The 21,726-nt window shown below is 36.6% G+C and overlaps 1 protein-coding gene across 1 annotated transcript in view; it reads left to right on the plus strand.

Moving 5' to 3' along the window:
* The first annotated feature begins 705 nt into the window (after positions 1 to 705).
* The window catches only part of LOC108968996, an 86,399-nt gene continuing 65,378 nt past the window's right edge, over positions 706 to 21,726 (plus strand). The window contains exon 1 of the mRNA XM_018933430.1: positions 706 to 1,753. Within this exon, the coding sequence (XP_018788975.1) occupies positions 1,390 to 1,753 (364 nt within the window). The 5' untranslated portion in view covers positions 706 to 1,389. The remainder of the gene's footprint in view (positions 1,754 to 21,726) is intronic.

Raw genomic sequence — 21,726 nt, forward strand, 5'->3', positions numbered from 1 at the left:
CGGAGAAATTGTTTAGATCGCACTGCAGTAACAAATATTTAGCTGCCATACAAACTGACCAATCAAAATCAAGTTCTTGTTTATTGATTTTTTTAAACCTCTTTATGCTATAAGAAGTGGAGCCTGTGAAACTCTTTTTTATACTTAAAAATGTCTTTATTGAGTTTCTAATATATAATACTACAAAACTTATTCTAAGGACACATATGTTTTCTTGATTCATATTTTCTGCAGGTTACATTAATCTCTTATCTCTTGAGGAATGAATAACTATTCAGTGTTAATAACTTTCAGGTTTGCAAAAAGCAGAAATGATTAAAATTTTAAAACAAATTTTATTTTTTTAAAAACTTGAATGCATCTAGTGCATCCAAATGATTCCCGTCTAAATTTCAAAATCTTTTTTTTTTTTTGCGTAAAAAGTAAATGTTTTCACTGATTTTACGCCTCTATATACACAGGTCCTCCAATATATTTATTATTTTATCTTAGTATTTTTCTTACAAATTAGAACTTTGGCATTAAATAGATATCTGAAATGCAAAAAGGGGACAACCTTTAAAGTGCAGCACAGCTCGTTGCGGGTCTTCACTTGCTGCAATTTAATTTCTCAATTATTTCTGTCTCTTGCTTTCTTTCAACATCATCGACTGTTACCTGCCTGTTTGGTCTGCCTCTCCTTTTGAAATTTATACATCTAGGAGAATTTGTTTAGGAGGATAGTATTCGTTGAAGCGAATAATATAATTGTTGTTAGAATATCGGGGTGCATAGACAAAGTGTATAGCTCATGATAATAGCTTAGTCTCTTCTGATTTGCATAATGTTCAGATTTCGGTGGTGTATGTTAGCACAGTAGCAGTCAGTTTGCAGTTCATTTGAGGGCCGCAAATTCATAAATTGACCAAAACCCGTAACTTGCATATTCATAACCAACCACAAACCGACTGCTGTCGATTAGAGAAAAAGCTTCCGCGGTATACAGCAAAGCTATTGAGCTTCAACTCACTTGTTGTTGTTAGCCCATGGTCTTCAGTATGCTCGCGCTCTCCGGGCCAACCAATGGCTCGAGTGTAAACAAACGACTGTATATCAGTTTAAACACTTGATCGTAAAGATAGACAGATGAATAATAAGATCTCAGTGATCGCGCAGGCTAGAGGCCAAGACAATTGCTGCTGTCCAAATAATAGCGCAATTGAAAGCAAATTGACAATTTTACATTTACATTTCGCGGTTCCTACAATAGAAAGTGTTTTTGATAATAAAATAATAAAAACTACCTGTAATTCGTTGATGACGAGGCTCGTGTTGTTTGTGTATTTACCTTTTATGTGAGTTAGCGTTAGCAGCGCGTTGTGTGGATCAGCTGTACAGCAGACACTCGAGATGGCAAGGGAGAACTCAGACAGTTACATGACGCTGGCGCAGTTGCATTCGCTTTTAAAGACAGGTCAGGCGAGCGAGTCTACATTCATACTCGACGAGGCAAAATCCGCGGCTCCAAACGTTAGTTGGGTGCAATTCAAGAATGGATCCGTCGCCGACTCCGCGCTGCTGTTGGTCAACGATGAGAACTATATCTCAGCGTATAACAATCGCCCGACTTCTGTGATAATCACTTGCATGATCTGCGCTTGGGTTTTGCTGATTGTCAGCGTAACGGTTTGTTGTTTTGCACAATGCGGCGTTGTGAAGCGAGCAAAGTCAATTCTACATGGCACCGCGCTTGCAGGTGGCCAACAACAAAGTGGTAAGTATACATATATGGACGTATTATAACATACTTGTGAGTTTGTAGTGTAGTGTGAGCACTTATGCGACAACAATGTAGAACAACAAAATAGAGCATTATGCCAAATCACACTCTATTAAATGTCATATTTGTAACTATGAATGAGTACTTAGCTATTGGCTTTCGAGCGAATTTTCTCTTCACGTTGGCAATGAGAAAGAAGCTTTCGTTGAACTGATCAGTGTGAATAAAGCATACTTTGAGGTGCGAATATTAAAAGCTCTAATTAAATTAATTTAAACCAAAGGTTGGCATATCCCATGCTCCAACTCTGGCCGGATTTATGTTGGAGTAAGTGCGAACGAAAGATAATGGTGGACAGTGCAAAATATGGGAAACTACGTGAATGACGATCAATTTAAGAGTAAAAGTACGAAAAAAATCAAAAATCAAAGAATTTTTAGCACCGAAATGGCATATTTATATAGTTTTTATATTAACACATATATTCGAAAATAGAATACAACTGATGGACCGACACCAATAAGGCGTATGACATAGTTGAACAAATGGGAAAATACTTATTTATGAATTCATAGATACATTTTTATTTATCGATTACATGTGATATTTGTTCAAATTGAACCAATGCGTATCACGTAAAAATATTGAGTTTTCACTGCTGTAGATGTCCCGACCGACTTCTCTACCTCTGCGGTTTGGATAACCATAATGAAAAAGCGGATAACCTGAATAAAAATATATGGTGCATTTTATTAAGGGATAGATTATGCGAGATATTAAATAAAGTAATGCCAAAATTTTAAATATTGAAATTGTGTTTCCTACTTTAACAACAATTTTCGCTCTACATTGAAAAAAAAGAAATAATTTATTTAAACCTCATTATTGGCTCAATACCTAAAGTATATGAATATCTAATTTGAGACCGATCGGTTAAGCCGCCGCTGAGATCACCGGCCTTAAATAATATATAATATAAAGTCAGACGCTACACTAAAGCGAAGAGTTTCATCATCTAGTACTCCAAAATTCACCTAAAATAAAATTCACCCATTCATGTGTGTGCGTAATGTTATATCCATATACAAATGTACATACATATATATATCAATAGTTATCGAAATATCGTTACTTGAAAATTGTTTTGGTTGTGCCACACGTTTTAAGACGGGTAGGTGGACAAAAAGTTCAATATCTTTGGAATGGCATGAATGAAGAAAAATTTTTTGGCAGAATATTGAAGGTGAATATCTTCCGCGTTCTATCACATACTTTTTTTAGCGTGAAAAACACTTTAAAATTTTTAATTGTTTAACAAAAAATTATGTAAAATATTTTTATTTAAACAAAAATATTCACAAAAAATTCACTAAATTTCATCGATTTATCTCCACTAGTTTATGAGAAAATAATTTTACAATTTTATCGTCCTCTAAATTTCAACCTTCAATAACTTTAACAAAAAAAAAAAAAGAGTTTTGACGAAATATTTATATCACGGAGTATGCGTCTGGCCCCCTTCCTAATGAACTGCTATTTTTCAAAATCGGATATTTTTCGAAATTTTCATGAACCACTTGACGTGGTTTGACCCACCTTTAACACCTTACGTTCTTGTATATTACTGACAAACCCGGTTCTTTGTCAGTAATACACAAGAGTAACGATTGATTAATATGGCCGGCATTTCCGGGCAGACTATACTGCAAACGTCGGATACACGTCTGCCAATTGATCTATTTACGATTCTTATAATGAACTGGCCTTAAACCCTTAAATGACAGAATAAATATAAATATATACTCATTTTGAGAAAATGGCTATACATACCTCTTCATTTAAATATATTAAATTGAAAGACCATTTAAGCTTTTTAGAAATTGTGAGACAAAGCGAGCTCCATCTTCGCCTTCAAACTGTTGAAATACTTGTAGGTACAGCAATCCAACTAATCTTCCTAAACCACGACTACGTCGAAGTCAGCTTGTTTACATAAACACAAACGAACAGTTCCAACCAGTAGACGCATGAATGCGCACTGCGATAATCCTTTCAAAGCCGAAAAACTGCATTTAACGCAGTAATAATTCAGCACCAGACGCCATTCATCATCACGTCATATCGCCTCCGCCTCTCTCCGCACCGCTTCCATGCGGGCTGAACCAAGCCATTGTTGGCCATCTGCTGCACTCAGTTGTCCAAACACACGCAATACTCGGTCAATTGCCGAGCATAAACTTTGGGCTTAGATAAATGGAAGGACTCAGCTTGAATGTGTTGGTCATGTTGCATGGAAATCCACAACCGAATTGTATGTATGTATGTGAGAAGAAATGTGAAACTGCAATGCGGAGAAAGGTAAAGAATCATGAAAAGCATTCTTAGGCAACAACACAACTGCGCTGAAGGCATTAATTTGATGTTCGAATAAATGAATGAAATATTCGCAATTCGCTCGAAAGTAGGTTATTACCTGACCTAATGACGTTCATTATATTAAATTTATATTAGCTTTCTAAATGGCATAAGTACTAAACCATTTTCTTTCATCTTAACGGATGAACAGTATTATAAATATGACGATTACTGAGCTGAAACAGTAATGATTGCTATTTAGAGTGTGGCGCAACCCGTTCGAGATGACATTTTATACTTTCAGTTCAACCAAATTTGTGGCATTATGTTATTCCCTAATGCATTCTTACAGATTCTCTTGTACAGACTGAACCACAATCACTATTATTTCTAACATAAAGCTGTTTTCAATTCTCTCAGTTGGCCTTGCACAAGACAACTCCAAAATTAAACAAGTAAGGAAGCGCTAATTTCGGGTGTCACCGAACATTTTATACCCTCGCATGATAAAGTGATAATCGAGATTTCATTATCCGTCATTTACATATTTTTTTATTTTGCTATAAAACTAATTAGATTAGGTTAGGTTAGATTATGCACTAAGTTCTTCGTGTTCGATATCAGGGACCTTGAAAAATTATAGTCCGATCACGACAACTTTTTCACAAGGAATACCTCAGCTCAAATACCGTATTTGTGTAAAGTTTTATTCCGCTATCATCATTGGTTCCTAATATATATATTATACAGAGAAGGCATCAGATGGAATTCAAAATACATTGGAAGAAGGCGTGGTTGTGAACCGATTTCACCCATATTTCGTACATATCATCAGGTTGTTAGGAAAGTATTATATACCGAATTTCATTGAAATCGGTTGAGTACTTCCTGAGATATGTTTTTTGATCCATAAGTGGGCGACGCCACTCCCATTTTCAATTAAAAAAACCTGTTTGCAGCTTCTTTCTGATATTTCTTCCGTAAAATTTAGTGTTTATGACGTTTTTTGTTAGTCGGTTAACGCACTTTTAGTGATTTTCAAAATAACCTTTGTATGGGAGGTGGGCGTGGTTATTATCCGATTTCTTCCATTTTGAATTGCATTTGGAAATGCCTGAATTAAACGACTCTGTAAACTTTGGTTGGCATAGCTATAGTAGTTTTCGAGATATGTACAAAATACTAGTAGTGGGCGGGGCCACGCCCAGTTTTCCAAAAAAAATTACGTCCAAATATGCCCCTCCTAATGCGGTCCTTTGTGCCAAATTTCACTTTAATATCTTTATTTATGGCTTAGTTATGACACTTTATAGGTTTTAGGTTTCCGCCATTTTGTGGGCGTGGCAGTGGGCCGCTTTTGCCCATCTTCGAACTTAACCTTCTTATGGAGCCAAGAAATACGTGTACCAAGTTTCATCATGATATCTCAATTTTTACTCAAGTTACAGCTTGCACAGACGGACGGACAGGCAGACATCCGGATTTCAACTCTACTCGTCACCCTGATCACTTTAGTATATATAACCCTATATCTGAGTCTTTTAGTTTTAGAACTTACAAACAATCCTTATGTGAACAAAACTATAAATAAGAGTATAAAAACAGAAAAATAGCACTAAAATCTAATACATACATGTAGGCTTCGTATTGCTTTCAGTCTCTCAGTAAGATTTCCAACATAAGGGTATATGTATCGATAATCTATAATTATAAATCACACTTTTTCGCTTAGCCCGCTGTGATTACAAGGCAGACCAAATAACCAAGCATTCTCCTTAATTTTATCTCTCACTCTGATTGTGTAACTCTAAAACATGCGCTTTGAACGCAGAAATTTTTTTTAAAAAGTGGGAGTGTTCAATAACAAGTTTATTGTACATATCTCCGAAAGTATTTAAGCTACAACAAGCAAATTTGCCTGGTGCAAAATCTTATTAGAACTTCTACCGACAGTGTGAAAATCGATGAAATCGCCAGATAACCCCGATCTTTCCCCTTATAACGGTATTGTTAAAAACTACTAAAAGAGCAATAAATCAATATCTAAGTACGCGGCAGACATTAAATTTTACCAAAGAGGTACACAGATTTTTGTAAAGCTTTCGATAAAGTAACCCATTAATTCTTTTGAATAAACTTGATCTTCTTGGTTTTCAACCAATATTTCTAAAATGGGTTGCTTCTTATCTTAGTAATAGAATTCAACAAGTCATATTTAACGATACTCTTTCCGACATAATCAATGTTCCTTCAGGCGTTCCTCAAGTTAGCCGTCTTGGCCCAATTCGGTTCTTGTTATTTATTAATGACATATCATATGTTGTTAAGTTTTCAAAAGTTCTATTATATGCTGACGATGTTAAACTCTTTAAAACGTATGTTTCAAACAGCGGAAAATCTCAGTTTCAAACAGACTTAAACAGCCTAGTTTCTTGGTGTGTTAGAAATGGCATGATATTGAATCTTAAAAAAGGAGCAAGCATGCAGTTTTTTTGACTTGGGAGTAACTATGGACCCCAAACTCAATTTTCATCTTCACACATCTTCCATGGTTTTTAAAGCTAAAGGTGCTCTTGGTTTTGTTAAACGTTGGTCTAAAGAATTTAGAAATCCACTTACCACAAAAATTCTTTTTACATCTCTGGTGAGGCCTATATTAGAGTATGCTTCCGTGGTATGGAGCCCTTGTTATCTAGATCATTCTGAGAAAATAGAGTCTGTTCAAAAACAATTTTTACTTTTTGCCTTAAATCATTTGCATTGGGATTCCAGTTTAAATCTTCCCCCTTACACTAACCGTTTAAAGCTTATAAATCTCCCTACACTCGCTAGTCGTAGGGAAATGCTTGGTATAATATTTCTTGTAAAACTCATGAATGGGTCAGTCTGTAGCCCATCTCTCTTATTTTAATTTTAACATTCCCGCTCGCTCTACCAGCCAGTTTAGACCTTTACTTTTAAAATTTTCTAAAACAAATTTCGAGTTAAACGAACCATTCCGCCGTATATACGACGAAATCGGACAACAACCACTCCTACTTTCCATATTGCACAATTTTAAATTCCACTTGATTTGTGCAGTTTCCAATACACAAATTAAGAAGCAATTAATATAACGAATAATATCTTTAGTGTGTGCCACCTTATGACCAATAATTGTTTAAACCCATCAAAAACTGGTCAATCCCCCAGGTACCGAATATTTGGATCCCGGTACTTATACATAGTTGACTTTTAATCGAAAATGTCTGTTAATGTGTGATATATGTATATAACTGAAATTAAGGAATTATTCTTCTAATATAATAATAATAATATAATGGCATGTCTGTGTGTCGAAAATGGGTTGAATGGCGTCAATACTTCCCTGAGTCCCCATATACCTAATATACATTTTTTCGAACTTCCAGGTGGCTTTATGCTGGATATATCGGCCAATAATTGTGTTATCTCAATAAAGATTACAAAGCGTGGTTTTACTCATAGCAGTGTATCTTTGTGCCTAAAATAGATAAAATTGGGCAAAAACTTGACTTGCCCCTTTATATCTAATATCAGTATTTTTCAACATCCGGCTGACCTTACCAATACAACTTCCATACATTATATTATATATGTATGTACGACATAATGTTTTTAGTTTTTCCAACAAATCTTATGCCAAATACGTATGTTGGTCAGTGTGTGAGTTATTCAAGTATTTAGTATATGTGTACCTGTATATAAAATTGCTTTGATGGGTACGTTGACGTTTTGCTCCTAAAAATTTTTATACAAATTTGGATTAATCATTAGTTATTTTCTTTCAGAAATGATAACTCAAAACATCGTAAGACACCACCCACTAAAAAATTTGCTTTATTTTTCGTTTATTTTTTGTCTAAAACGTAGTTTCATGTTAATTCAAATTTCAAAATTTTGTTTCAATACCTCAAGTTGTTTTCTTTTTATACGGTTGCTGCTCTTGTAGACCTATTTCAGGTGACGAAATGAAGGTCGATATATTCTGAGAATGAATAATTAGAAGGAAATGTAAATGGTCGGAACAAACTAGCAAATAATGTTGGTTCGAACTCAAAGCACTGCCTAATTTATTATGGCAATTTGTATGATTTATGCCTGTTCTTTTTTCAATTTGTATAAAATCAAACAATTCATCGACCAAAAACCTGAAGTCATAAACCATAACACTACTTCATCAGCTAAATATTCCATTCACATTAGAGATATACGTACATATATGAACAGTAGAGGATATCAAACAGCGCAAAAACTCCCCAACTTACGTGAATATGTGAGCCACATAATTTTCGCATTTCATTAGCTATTTAAATTTGCCACACAAAATCTTTATGAGGCCAATAAAGCCTCAGCTATCAGAAACGTAAAACAACCGTTACATTGCCAAGAACACATACAAATACTTGTGTAAATGTTACGTAGGTGCCTTACCTCGACACTAAATTCATCCGAGATATTCCAAGGGCGTTGTTGGCATAAAATTGACGTTTTGATAGCTCATTTTGAACGTTTATGATCCCAACTCGCCCTTTTGCATTACTCTCCTGCAAATATTTTGTATTTTCTACGGTTACAACCATCTTCAATTGTCACTTAAAAAAATTCATCGAAAACACGTGTGTATGACATGGCCAAGCGACACCGTACAGCCAGAGAGAAAAATATATTTGAGTCAGGGGTGTATTACGGGTAAATATGCCCAGAGTATTTCAATTGATTGTACATATAAGTCACAAATTATGCATTCTTAAAAGTTTCTTGATTTAAGTAGGGATTTGTAAGGGTTTCACTCCAACAAAGTGTAGGTGAAATATCAGTTCACTGTGTAAGACTTGAAAAGTGACCAACCGACGGATATTTGAAATACATTATTGATATTATTTCAGCTAGGTTTTAGTAAATCTTCTACTCGTAGTTATGAATATTTCGTGCTCTTCGACACTGAAAAATTTTTAGTAAATTTCCTATTGCAAACTAAAACTCAAAAATCAAAAAAAGAAAGAACCACCCTACTACTCATTGAAAGATATGCATATTTAATATCTAGATCGCGTCATTGGTTGTGCATTTTAATCACAGTTTGAAAATGTATATGTCGTGCGTTGCTCTTCGTTGAAAATCTTGTGGGCGCAGGAGCCCGAAGCCGCTTGCTTGTTCTTTAAGCTCCTACCTACTCCTTCCGTATAACGAGGAAATTTGTGGCAAATAGTTACGATTTTACATAAATTCTGAATATATGTACCTTGGGTTGGTCAGGGATATTTGGGGCATTTAGCAAATTTGTAAGAAGAATTTACCTGTTTGTATATTTGAATTTTAAATCAAATTAGGACCATAAGTTCAGAAGCGTTAATACTGGTTACTAACCTTCCAGTCAATATTGCAGAGTTTATATTCACATAACTTTTGGTCTTCGTCTCGATTGCACTGCCTCAAATCAAACACACACAATTTAGAAATATTACGCCCCTGAGTCATATTATGCATCATTTGGTACAAATATTAACCAAAATTCAAGGCAATCGATTTGGGAACTTTGAAAAATAACGGCGCTAATACGGTTTTGATAATATACTTATGTACATCCTTCGCTTTAACTTTGGGTTTAGCGAATGGCTCACTTTTGTTTTCCCTTATTTACCGTGTTTATTGCGCTAATGGCCTCTCTGAAGCAGAGCGCTCTATATTCGTGCAGAAAAATCATCATCGGCTAAAAATAAGACTCAGTTTAGAGACTATATATTCGGTAAAAAGTCAGCCATACTCTATGGGGTCTATATTTTCGGTATCTGGTGGGTTTGAATAGTCATAGACCGATTTTAACAATTTTTAGACCTGAAATGGCATTCTGGCATTCAGTGCATGGGAAGTGTGCGTCATCGGATCTCATCTGTCTGTCGAAATGAGTTGGCTTGTGCAAATTTAAATAATAATATAACTTAAATTTTGTTACCCCAGAGGGCGAGTACGTCTACTTTTTCAAAATTTCCAAACCGTAGGTGCATCTTGTTATTGTGATTTGTTGTGCCGAATTAAAATTTTGTGTCTTAATTTGTGGCTAAGGTATGGTAATTTATAAGTTCTCGACTAATGGCGTTATAAGTATATGCGTGCAATGGTTCCATTACGTCTATCTACGAGCTCGTTTTCCCTTTTTCGCCAAGGAACTCTAGTTACATCTGACACAGACTGCCAGCGCTATTTAAATTTTTTCAGCTTGATTTTTTGTTATCGACCATTGACTCGACATAACCCCACAAAAATTGCCAATTAACAAAGCTGGCTAAGAAATAGCCCCACATTTCATATGTACGTAATTCACCTAAAGTTGTCCCAAATCCCATCGTGTTAAAACCATTTCTCACAAAGAGGAAATAACATTAGCCCACCGTTATGTTTAAAAAGTATAGTATATGTATATTGCCCACCTCACTAAAGACAAACCTTTCCAAATTCAAGGCTGTTTGGAGAGTCTCTTCCGAATTTTTCAGACTCTGTACACGACATTTATACAATAGTATGTTGGTAATAGAAAAAGTATACCTAGAACTTTAGGTAATAAGTACTGTAAATGAATATCTGATCTCTGGAGTATGTATACTACTGTGATCAAATTGAAAGGTGAATTTTGTCCATTTCATCTCCTTCAAATCCCCTCCCGCTGCAATACATGTATGCCAACGAATTTTCCAGCCATCGCAGCACTTGAGAAAATCCTCCGTCGCGATGGCCATCAGAGCCTTCTTCGATTCAGCTTTAATATCCTCAATTGAGTCAAAACGGTGTCCTCGGAGTGCTCATGTAAATTTGTTGAATAGCCAGCAGTCACAGAAAAGTAAATCAGTCGAAAGCGGTGGTTGCAGCATGATATTAGTTGCAACTGTGGCGAAATTATCACGATTAAGCAATGCAGAGAGCACGAGATGATCCATTATCGCACTTCTTTGTTCAATAAATTCAGACATAGTAAAAATCGTAGAATTCACTTTCAGAGCCTCACAAAACGACGCGTATCTCAAGCACTAATAAATATTTTGACGTGAAATTTAGCACTGATGTCACTAACAGTACCACCAACCTACAGAAAAAAATGACCGATTCGAAAAACACGCGAAGTAAAAATTAAAAAAGTTTGATCACAGTAGTGTACAGAAATCTTATAACTGTGCTGTTCGGTTGAAATCTGTACAAGAGTATTTAATATGTACACCGACGGTATTGTGGCTAGATATATAGTCCACATAAGTATGTACATATACATCAATACATCTATAAAGTAACTCAACATACTCTAGAATATTCAATTATAAATATTGCATGAGTACGCTGACAAGACCAACCAAACCCGAGCACAATGATGAGCTTACAATATAAAATGCCAGGCTCACACATACACACACCAAGCAATATAATCGAATTCCTGTGATAAGGATAACATATGCAAGGATAACAATATGTGAAAACATTATTTTGTCATTATGCTTGTGCATTGGAAATTTATCAAGGAATTGAGCGCAGTGCGTTGAAGATATTTTTTGTTGTAGCTATTATTGTTGTACCACGCATACGTACTTCTTCGGAGGGTATCCGTGAGGAACAGCATTTGCTTTGCACTGTGAAATTGCTTTAAATAAGATAATCTTTCTGGAAATATTGCGGAGAAGGCGTTCAGCTGCTGCATGAAAACTATTTACACTGCTAAATTTGTTGCATCAATCGCATTTGCCACTTCGGCAGGCAACCGGCAGCCGCAAGGATCTGATCTGAGCAATGCATTCAGTTGCAATGCACAATCAAATATTTATTTATTGCTGAGAATTGCATTACAAATATACATACGCAGATAATATCTTCCAATCTAATTTGTGGCATCTGCTTTCGGCTGCACACATACTGTAGTGGTTTAATCCCATTTGTAAACCATTAAATCGCGTTAAATGTCGTTTCCGCAGCTATCGCACCGGTGATTATAGACAGTTTTATTGAAGACAATCTCAACATCCAGGTATTCCCACTTCACGCCACTCAATAGGCTTACCTTCAGCTGCACACTCGGAAGCAAAAGGCCACCTGAACGGCGCGGAAATCTTCAATTGCAGAAAAGAGAAACTGAGCAGCACAATTTCGTCCTTTTGTAATGCTTGAGGCCGTTTCTGTTGGAACAAATTAATAAGATATAAGGAAACAGGTACACCGAGTAAATATGTATAAGAATCGGAGACCGAAGACGCTTCACATGACATCAAAGTGCAATGTAGCTAAAAGGATTGTCATCCCCTGTTTGCTTTATCAGCGTTCATTTCCTTTTTGTCTTCACGCCAGTATGTCGTAGTCCAATATGGTTAAATTGTGCAACATTTATATCATGTTACATTTGTGATTCCTCTTCCGTTCCTTAAAAGACCAATTTCCTTTCGCTACTTTGATGTAAACGGAACTCGATAAGTGGTGGACGCTGATACAAACGACATTTAACTAAAGTATGTAAAAGGTTGCACATTGAGCATGATGCTAAAAAGGTTTGCTCAGATATACACACGATTTCGAACCATTTTCTTTTAAAATGTTCCAAAAATTAAATATTTAAATTTCGAAAATCCCAATTACCTGAGGCTTTTTTGGATTCTTTATGAACCAGCACCAAGTTATGAGCGGTACCACAGTCCCATTTTTTCCGAACCACGTTTCAAAAATTGCGGTCATGTCGTATTTTTATACTCTCGCGCCATGTTGCCACCTAGCGATTGTTTTATGACCTAAAACTAAGCGAGATATAAAAGTTGAAAGTTGGTTGACTGTCTGTTTGTCCTCGTAGTGAGCTTTTTCAAGGACAGAGGAAGGTTGGAACATCTCTACGAACCCGGCGAATTGGCTGGAATTGGAAAAAAAAGTAAATAACTTTTTTTCTAATTAATGAATCTGGTTAATTTTTTTTTTTTTTTTTTTTTTTTTTNTTTTTTACATATTGACGTTTACATTTAACAAAAATGGATAACTGGGACACTGAAACAAGAATTTGGATTGTCCACCGAGAGAATTGTCAAAGAGAGCATAGGCGCACGTTTGGCGGCAATCTTCCGAGCAGATGGACCATAATGAGACTTGCAAACAATTTTGCCGAGCATGACAGTCAACAGAAGACCTTACCATCGAAACCCCTCAGTTCGAATGGAGGAAACAATCGCTGCTGTAGCTGCTGCCATACAAAACAATCCACGTGTTTCGACAAGAAGCTGATCTGCTCAAATGGGTGTAAGCAGAGAGTCATTACAGTCAATTATGCACAAAGATTTGGACTTATTCCCATATAAAATTCAAATGGACAACAAACTGAACAATGCAGACGTGCCGATTCGCTTCGAATTTCGCCAGAAGATGCTTCAAATGGTGGAAGAGGATGAAACATGTTGAACTGTCTTTTCATGTCTGACCAGGCCCATTTCGATTTAAACATGACTTGAGCATGTTGAGAGAGTTTTTCTATCCAGAATTACGCCGAATGAGAATTTCTTTMAWCTCTGTGTGGTTTCAGCAAGATGGTGCAGCTCCTCACATAGCCCAACCTATTCCGACAGAATTGCGTCGAAAATTTCCCAATAAGCTGATATCCAGAAACTCCACATTCCGTTGGCCACTCATGTCGCCTGACCTTACTGCACCTGACTTTTTCTTGTGGAGTTATTGCAAACAGGAAGTCTACAAAGCAAAACCAACAAATTTGAATGAACTAAGGCAATCCATTCGAGAAACAATTGCGGCTATTCCTGTCTCAACTCTCCAAGCAGTAATGAACAACTTTTTGGTAAGATCAACGAGCAGGGGGGCATTTAAATTCCATTATTTTTAAAACTAACTAAGCTATATTTAACAAAATTGAATGAGCTTTAACATAAATAAAAGAAAAATGAATTCCATACACTGAAAACAAATTATTTGAGTTTCTTAATGTAGCAAAATTCATCAGCCACCCTGTATGTAGGAGTTTTGGGCATTACAACGGACAAGTGTTTATAGCATTCCACGTGAATTAACATATGAATATCAAAAAATTTATAATGTATAATAATCTCTTATAGTGACATAAGTTAAACTCCCCAAAGTCTTTATATAGTAAGTAGAATCTCATACATAAAAAGGTGAAAAGCTATGCCTACAAATTGTATTAGCTGTCCCAAGCCTCCTTATATGGTATATGGTTCTAAAATATCCTCTTCCAAATCTTAGTTTCTGTTCTTGTTGTGAGCGATCTTTGAAGGAATTTATATTTTTAGTAAAAGCTGATATTTAGAAAAACTTTTAATATTTGAGATTATAAAGAAATCGAGATGTAACATAGAAGCTAATGAATATGTACTCCACCATTGTTTTTGATCCGCTACAACATTTCATTAATTTGTAATATCTGAAATATTATTTGCCTCTAAGATGTTTTTTTAACTTACCAACAAACCTCACAAGCATGTGCCTATGTATGTACATATGTTCAAATGTCTTATAGTTGGAAATGCAACTGTTTCTCACCTTAATACGCAGAAAATTACCATGACTCACCCGTAATTCAATTCCGAAATTCGCTTCGGGGGACTTCTAAACTTCCGAAGCGGAAATTTGACAATGCACTATTTTTTATCTTACGAACAATTAGGAAAAAGTCATTATTATAACACTAAGTAGCCATAGAAAATGGGATGAAACCAGTAGCGAAGCAAAGAGACGAACAAACATATTGACGACAATGGCAATGACAAATAAATAGTAGCAATAACAATAACAATGCGTAATTTACTGCCGTCGACCAGAGGCACAAAGGCGAGAAAAAATACGTAGCCAGAAGTAATGGTCACACAAGAACACACACACATACAATCAAAAAAATATGTGTCCAGGAGAAGGCAATGTTAATAAAGCGTGAAGGGCTAAAAAAAAATGAACTTAATGAGCCTAAAAAGTGATCGGCGGAACATCATTGTGTTGATAGTTGGGTATGATAGAGGCCAGCACAAGAGTTCAATAAAACTAGTGAAAAATGCAGCGAAACTAATGATGCGTCGCACACTTCCGTTTTGACCGGAATGCGCTACCACCCATCCTTTTAGCTGTTATTAAGACCGAGTTAAAATCCCATAGTTTTTTTGAATGCATGATGGGATACCGCGTCAAGCAAATATGAGAACAAGTTCACACAATACGTAAATACAGTTTATGATTTCATAAATAACAAAGCTCAAGAACACCAAACATTATTTTTTCTCTTTTGCCCTGTATGTCTTAACAAGTTTTGATGCCTTCAGTGTTCAGATTAAGGTCTTTTTTTTTTTAAATGCACGATTGCTTTTAAGACAATTGCAGATCAAATATTATGATAAATGTCGGCTTGTAAATAATAAAAGTTTAGTTTTCCCGTCATGATAAGAGTTCTGCGAACCTTTTTCCAGCATTCAAATGTCTTTGTGATCATTACTCTCATGTTCTTAACCGAAAATATCCGAAGCATTATGCGGAAAGTCCTAAGATTTTACTAAAAATCGAACGTGGAGATATCTTGAATTACAGTTTCTCTGTTAATCGAAATCGTCTTTTCGTTTCAAAAGTAATTCGCACTAATTCTTAGAAACAATGATATCGCCAAATACCCATATATTGGTACACTCTACGAATAAATGTGAATAAGAGGGAGAAGCATCTACCATACACCAAAGTGATCAAGTTTGGAAACAATTTCTCAGAATCTAGGAAAATTGTTGAGTATAAAGTTAGACTATCTCCGCAATCATCGGGATAAACTTTCGGATAGTTTCAGTAATTATAGTGAGGAATAGATAGATCTATTCAACCAGCATTTAAAATTAGTGGAAGAATGGTGTCAAGGTTGTTGAGCTTGACCTTAAGAATACATGGTCATCATCATGAACTGTGGGTACAAATATATAAAAAATCGATCTTATGTTTAGGACAATAAAACCACTGTAGTCGAATGTAATAATTACAAGCGGGAAGTGAAGCTTAGTAATTTTTCCTTCTATAAATTTTGCATGTTACTGAAATGTTGATCATCATAAAATTGTTTATGAAATATTGCTATGGCTTGGGTTTCAGTGCGTTCAGTTCGGTTACAACCGAATTTGATTATATTGGCTATGCAGTAAGGAAGCATCAATATATCAATATATATTAAATGGTAATTATATATGTACCAGTTTAACCTCGCCCTCTTCGTAGAGCGTTATGAAATAAAATTACTACTTTTGAAATATAATTTCTTTATTGAAAGATTTTATTACTATCTAGTTCAACGCTCTATGGTAAATTACATTTTTAGTTTTTTGTTTTCTCAAAATAAATAAAACCGCTGGCTTTCCAACCCGCGAGCAAGCAACATAAAGTTGGCCATGCGAAAAAATCGGATATTCCAAATTTATGCCGCAAATTCCAAAGACGCGTTGCGTCTTGGCAAAAGCAAAAGCAAAGAAATTGCAGACGTTTAAACTCAAACGGAAAATCAGATGGAATCATTGGAATCCGGAATAAATACGTCTTCACCTTTAATTCTCCCGGTGAAAATCGTTGCTTCAATAACATTTCCCATTAATTTTTAACAGCTAATCTTGTTAAGCATAATAATTCTTACTCCGACTTTCAATTGAAGATTATGCAGTGGTAACCCCGGTAAATCAAGCGAATTCAGAAATTCAATAGGACAATTCACCACATCTTCTTCATTCATCACAGTATCCAAAAATTTATACGAAACCACATCATGGAACGATCCAACGATTGTCTAAGTCAATATCTTGATTCCTTACTTTAATCACTGTTGATCTACCATTATCTTCAGTTGATCGTCAATTGTATATGTGGCGGTTAAGGTGTCAATTAATAAAACACTATTTAAGCAGCTACTTAATTTTATTATATTTATTTACTTACAAGTAAATCCGACTTACAAATATATTATTAATACGAATATAAATGTTTTATGTTGAGCGCAAAAAGAACACGTGTGCTCTCGTTCGATGGTCAAAAGGAATAGGACGAATTAGAGAAGCTAATATGAGGTGATCATAATTGTAACGGGATTAAATATTTTAGTTTGCTGAATACAGTGTTACCAGATGAAAGTAGTTAAGTAGTTACAATATTAGAAATAGTTAATAAGTGGATCTATTACAATTTGGAGAGATGSTAATCGCTACAATACTCCCCTTCTTAAAAAAAAATTTAAATTTTTAAGAAGAAATTTAAAGTTTATACATTAATTTGGATTATAAGTATTCTTATCACTAAACTTTACTCCAAAAGAAGTACGTTGAGTTTTCTCGGCTTCTGTGAAGGATTCTAGTTCGTTTACGTCGCTGTCGGCTACGTATACTGGTTTAAGTCTATCCACTGAAATAGAGGTTGGGTTTCCTCTGTAGTCTATGACGAAATATTTGTCGTGACAAGCAATGACTTTGAACGGTCCTTCGTAGGGCGATGAGAATGAAATTTCTATATGATCATTTCGTACCAAAACATGAGAACAGGTGTTTAGGTCCTTAAAATAGAAAATTGATCTCTTTCCGTGTCTTGACGTTTCTGTTGGTGCTAAATTTTTTAAATGTTGTTTTAAATTCTGTAATAGTTCGGCAGTGGTTGTTTGATTGTTTGAAGGAGCAATGAATTCTCCACGCAAACGTATTGGTTCTCCATAAACGAGTTCGGCTGACGTTGTGCGCATGTCTTCTTTCCATGCTGTTCGAAGGCCACGTAGTACAACCGGTAGAGCGTCTAGCCAAGTTTCTCGATGGCAAAGGAGTGCAGATTTGAGTTGGCGATGAAAACGTTCGACTAAGCCATTTGATTGCGGATGATATGGAGAAGTCCTCAGATGTTTGATGAAGGATCTGCGACAGTGAGTTAAAAAGTTTTGATTCAAATTGTCATCCTTGATCGGATGTTATTCGTTTTGGTACACCGTACCGAGCGATCCAGTGGGCGAGTAGTGCTCGTGCTACCGTATCTGCTGTACCGTTTTCCGAAGGGATTGCTTCTGGAAAACGCGTGAAACKATCGATTATAGTCAAACATTGATTAAAGCCTTTAGAAGTTGGTAAGGAAACCAAGTCTATATGTATGTGTTCGAATCGTTGTGAAGGTGCTTGAAAAGTGCTGATAGGTGTTGATACGTGTCGTTGAATTTTGTTACGTYGACAGTCAATACAAGCTTTTGCCCATGTGCGACAGTCTTTGTTTATCGACGGCCACACAAATCGTTTATTCACTAGSTTTTGCGATGCCTTTATTCCGGGATGTGCCAAGGAATGTAAAGAATCTAATATACGTTTTCTGAGTGAAACTGGGACGTATGGTCGTATAGATCCAGTAGTAACATCACAGTACAGAGCTGTCTCGGTGGCATCTGCCTGTATTTTCTGCAGTGATAGTGATGTTGGCGAATTTTTGAGTAATTGCTGCAATTCTGTGTCGTTTTGCTGTGCTGTTGTTAAACTTTGTGTAGTCACTGATTCAGAAATCGCGTTGACGCTGGAGAGCGTATCTGCAACGATGTTCTGGTGTCCTGAAATGTGTCTGATATCCGAATTGACCAACGAAATCCAAACGACGGAACTGCCAAGGGGAGGCTCGTTCTGTACGTTGGTGAAAGGCGTGCTGTAGCGGCTTATGGTCTGTGAAGACGATCACGTGACGTCCTTCGAAGATGTGTCGAAAATATTTTACGGCTTCGAATATTGCATGTAGTTCGCGATCAAATGTAGATAGTTTCTGTATTGATGACGGAAGCTTTTCACTGAAGAGTGCTAATGGTTGCCAAGTGTTGTAGACATGTTGCTGTAGGACAGCGCCTATGCCATGTTCGGAAGCATCTGTAAAAATTGCCCATTGAGTGTTTGTATTTGGATGTACCAGTAATGTTGTTTGAACAAGTGCCTGTTTTGCTTTGTTGAACGATAATTGAAGTTCTTTGGTGCATTCTATTCTTTCCAATTCTTGACGTTTGGTCCTTCTAGCAATGAGTTGAGAGGAGCGAGGATTTCGGCCGCTTGCTTGATGAATTTCCTGTAAAAATTTATTGTAGCAAGAAATCTTCTTAAACTTTTGATAGTAGTAGAAAATTCAATACTTAGGATAGCGTTAACCTTATCTTTTAATGGCGTTATGCCATTCCTGTTTACGGTGTGTCCCAAGAATTTTACCTCGGTTAGACCAAAATTAGATTTTGTGGGATTAATGACTAATCCGTAATCATGGAAGCGTTTAAATAATATTTCAAGATGATGAAAATGTTCGCGATCGTTAGCTGAAACTCTTAAAATATCGTCGATATATACGAATAAGAATGGAGGATCGCGGGTCACTTCTTCAATGAACCTTTGAAACGTTTGAGCGGCGTTTCTTAGACCAAAGGTCATATAAGGAAACTCAAATAGTCCAAAAGGCGTTATAATGGCCGTTTTAGAAATATCTTCTGGTGCGACCGGGATTTGTTTAAATGCACGAACCAAATCTATAGTTGAAAATATGTTTTTACCATGTGATGTTGCTGTAAAGTCCTCAAGGCAGCGTACGGGGTATTTGTCTGGAATTGTGCGAGCATTTAGACTGCGGTAGTCTCCACATGGCCGCCATCCTCCAGTGCTTTTCGCTGTTAGATGCAATGGCGATGACCATGGACTGTTCGAAGGTCGAGCGATTCCCAGTTTGATCATATCATCAAACACGTGACATGCAGCTTGTAGTTTATCCGGTGGTAAACGGCGTGCTTTTCTGGTCACTGGTGGTCCGCTTGAAATACGTATGTGGTGGAAAGTGTGTTGTGTTTCTTCCCTCTTGTTACGCTGTCTGGATTAGTAATCTGCGGAAAATTTCGTAGTAGTTTGTGGTATATTGTGTCTTCTTTAAYTGATCGGATAGAAATTGTATTCGTTATTGGAGCAACTAAAGCGGGTGATGTTAATCCAGTACGTCCGTCGAGTAGACATCTTCGCTTGATTTCGACTAATAAGTCAAAGTGACTCAAGAAGTCAGCCCCAATGATTGGTTTCTTGACATCGGCGATGATGAATTGCCATAAAAAATCACGGCGAAGACCTAGATTAAGAGTCAATAACCATTTTCCTTATGTTTGGATGATGGATGCGTTTGCTGCTTGTAGCGTATGACCAATTGTTAGTGTTGCGTTTTTCGACCACTCTTTTGGGAAAACCGATAAATCGGAACCTGTGTCCACCAGATATTGGGTACCAGAGACCAAATGTAAAGACGGTGAGAATTTTTCAGAGAAACACTGCCCGTCATTAGTGACTCTCTAGAACGTTTCCCGAAAATGTGCAGCCTGCTTTGCATCGAATAGCGTTTTTACCGTATTTTGAGTGGTAGTAGCAAAACCCGTTAGAGCTCAGCCTACGTTGTTGGGACTGGCTACGTGACCTCGACTTGTTATGCTGTCGTGTATTTGATCTGGATTCCCGTTTGTTAATAACGGCTGATAGTGTTGCTAACTGTTTGGTTAAGTCTGATATTTGTTGTGCGAAGTCTGCACCAGTAGTGTTAGTATTTTTGGATACTGATGAAACGTGCATACCTTGTATGATCTCGTGGAGCCTGTCTCCATTAGCCCCTAAATTGTCCAGAGTTGTATTTGTCTGCAATGCTAACATGGCGCGAGTGTCCTTCGGTAAAGAGAACAACCATTTAGCTTTAAGTACATCTTCATCGACGCCTGGAACCAAGCTTTAAGATGGCGCAGAAGTTGTGATGGCGTACGATCTCCAATCTCCTCACCTTCGAGAAGTTGTTGTAGCTTCGCTTCTTTCGATTTCGAAAAGCGGCTAATTAGTGCCATTTTGAGTGCAGTAAAAGGTGCTGATGTTGGGGGATCAACGATAATGTCTTCCACTTCTACCGCATGTCGCGTGTCGAGGATGGAAACCGCGTGGTAAAATTTGTCAAGATCTCTTACCACTCCCAGAATCCTAAACTGTGCTTCAATTCGGGCGATCCACAGCGATGGCTTGTCAGGATTAAACTGTATAGGTCGTATGACGTTATATGTTGTTTGTAGAGGTTTCCTGTCTTCGGAATTTTATTCCGATGGTGACTGCTTTATGTTAGTCATCTTGGTACCGGGTTGGTACTAAAATGATGTGGCAGCTTTAGTGTTCTGTTGCTCAAGCCGCGTAGCGTGATATAGTCGAGTATGCGCGTGCAACTCCTATATCGGGATTTTCTCTGACGGTAGTGGCTCACCAATGTTGAGGTTATAATGCGCACATTGGAATAACGTGTTACCAATGTAGCAGTTAGTCCATAAATCACGTTGATTTTTAGCTTGTACGCCGGGCGTAGGACATCGGGTGATTTTAACGTCGGTATATTTCATAAATTTCGGTCGTCGGGGTCACCAATGTGGCGGTTAAGGTGTCAATAAATAAAACACTATTTAACCAGCTACTTAATTTTATTATATTTATTTACTTACAAGTAAATCCGACTTACAAATATATTATTAATACGAATATAAATGTTTTATGTTGAGTGCAAAAAGAACACGTGTGGTCTCGTTCGATGATCAAAAGGAATAGGACGAATTA

The sequence above is a fragment of the Bactrocera latifrons genome, unplaced genomic scaffold (genome assembly GCF_001853355.1).
Source record: "Bactrocera latifrons isolate USDA-ARS-PBARC rearing strain unplaced genomic scaffold, ASM185335v1 scaffold_236, whole genome shotgun sequence".
Lineage (NCBI taxonomy): Eukaryota > Metazoa > Arthropoda > Insecta > Diptera > Tephritidae > Bactrocera > Bactrocera latifrons.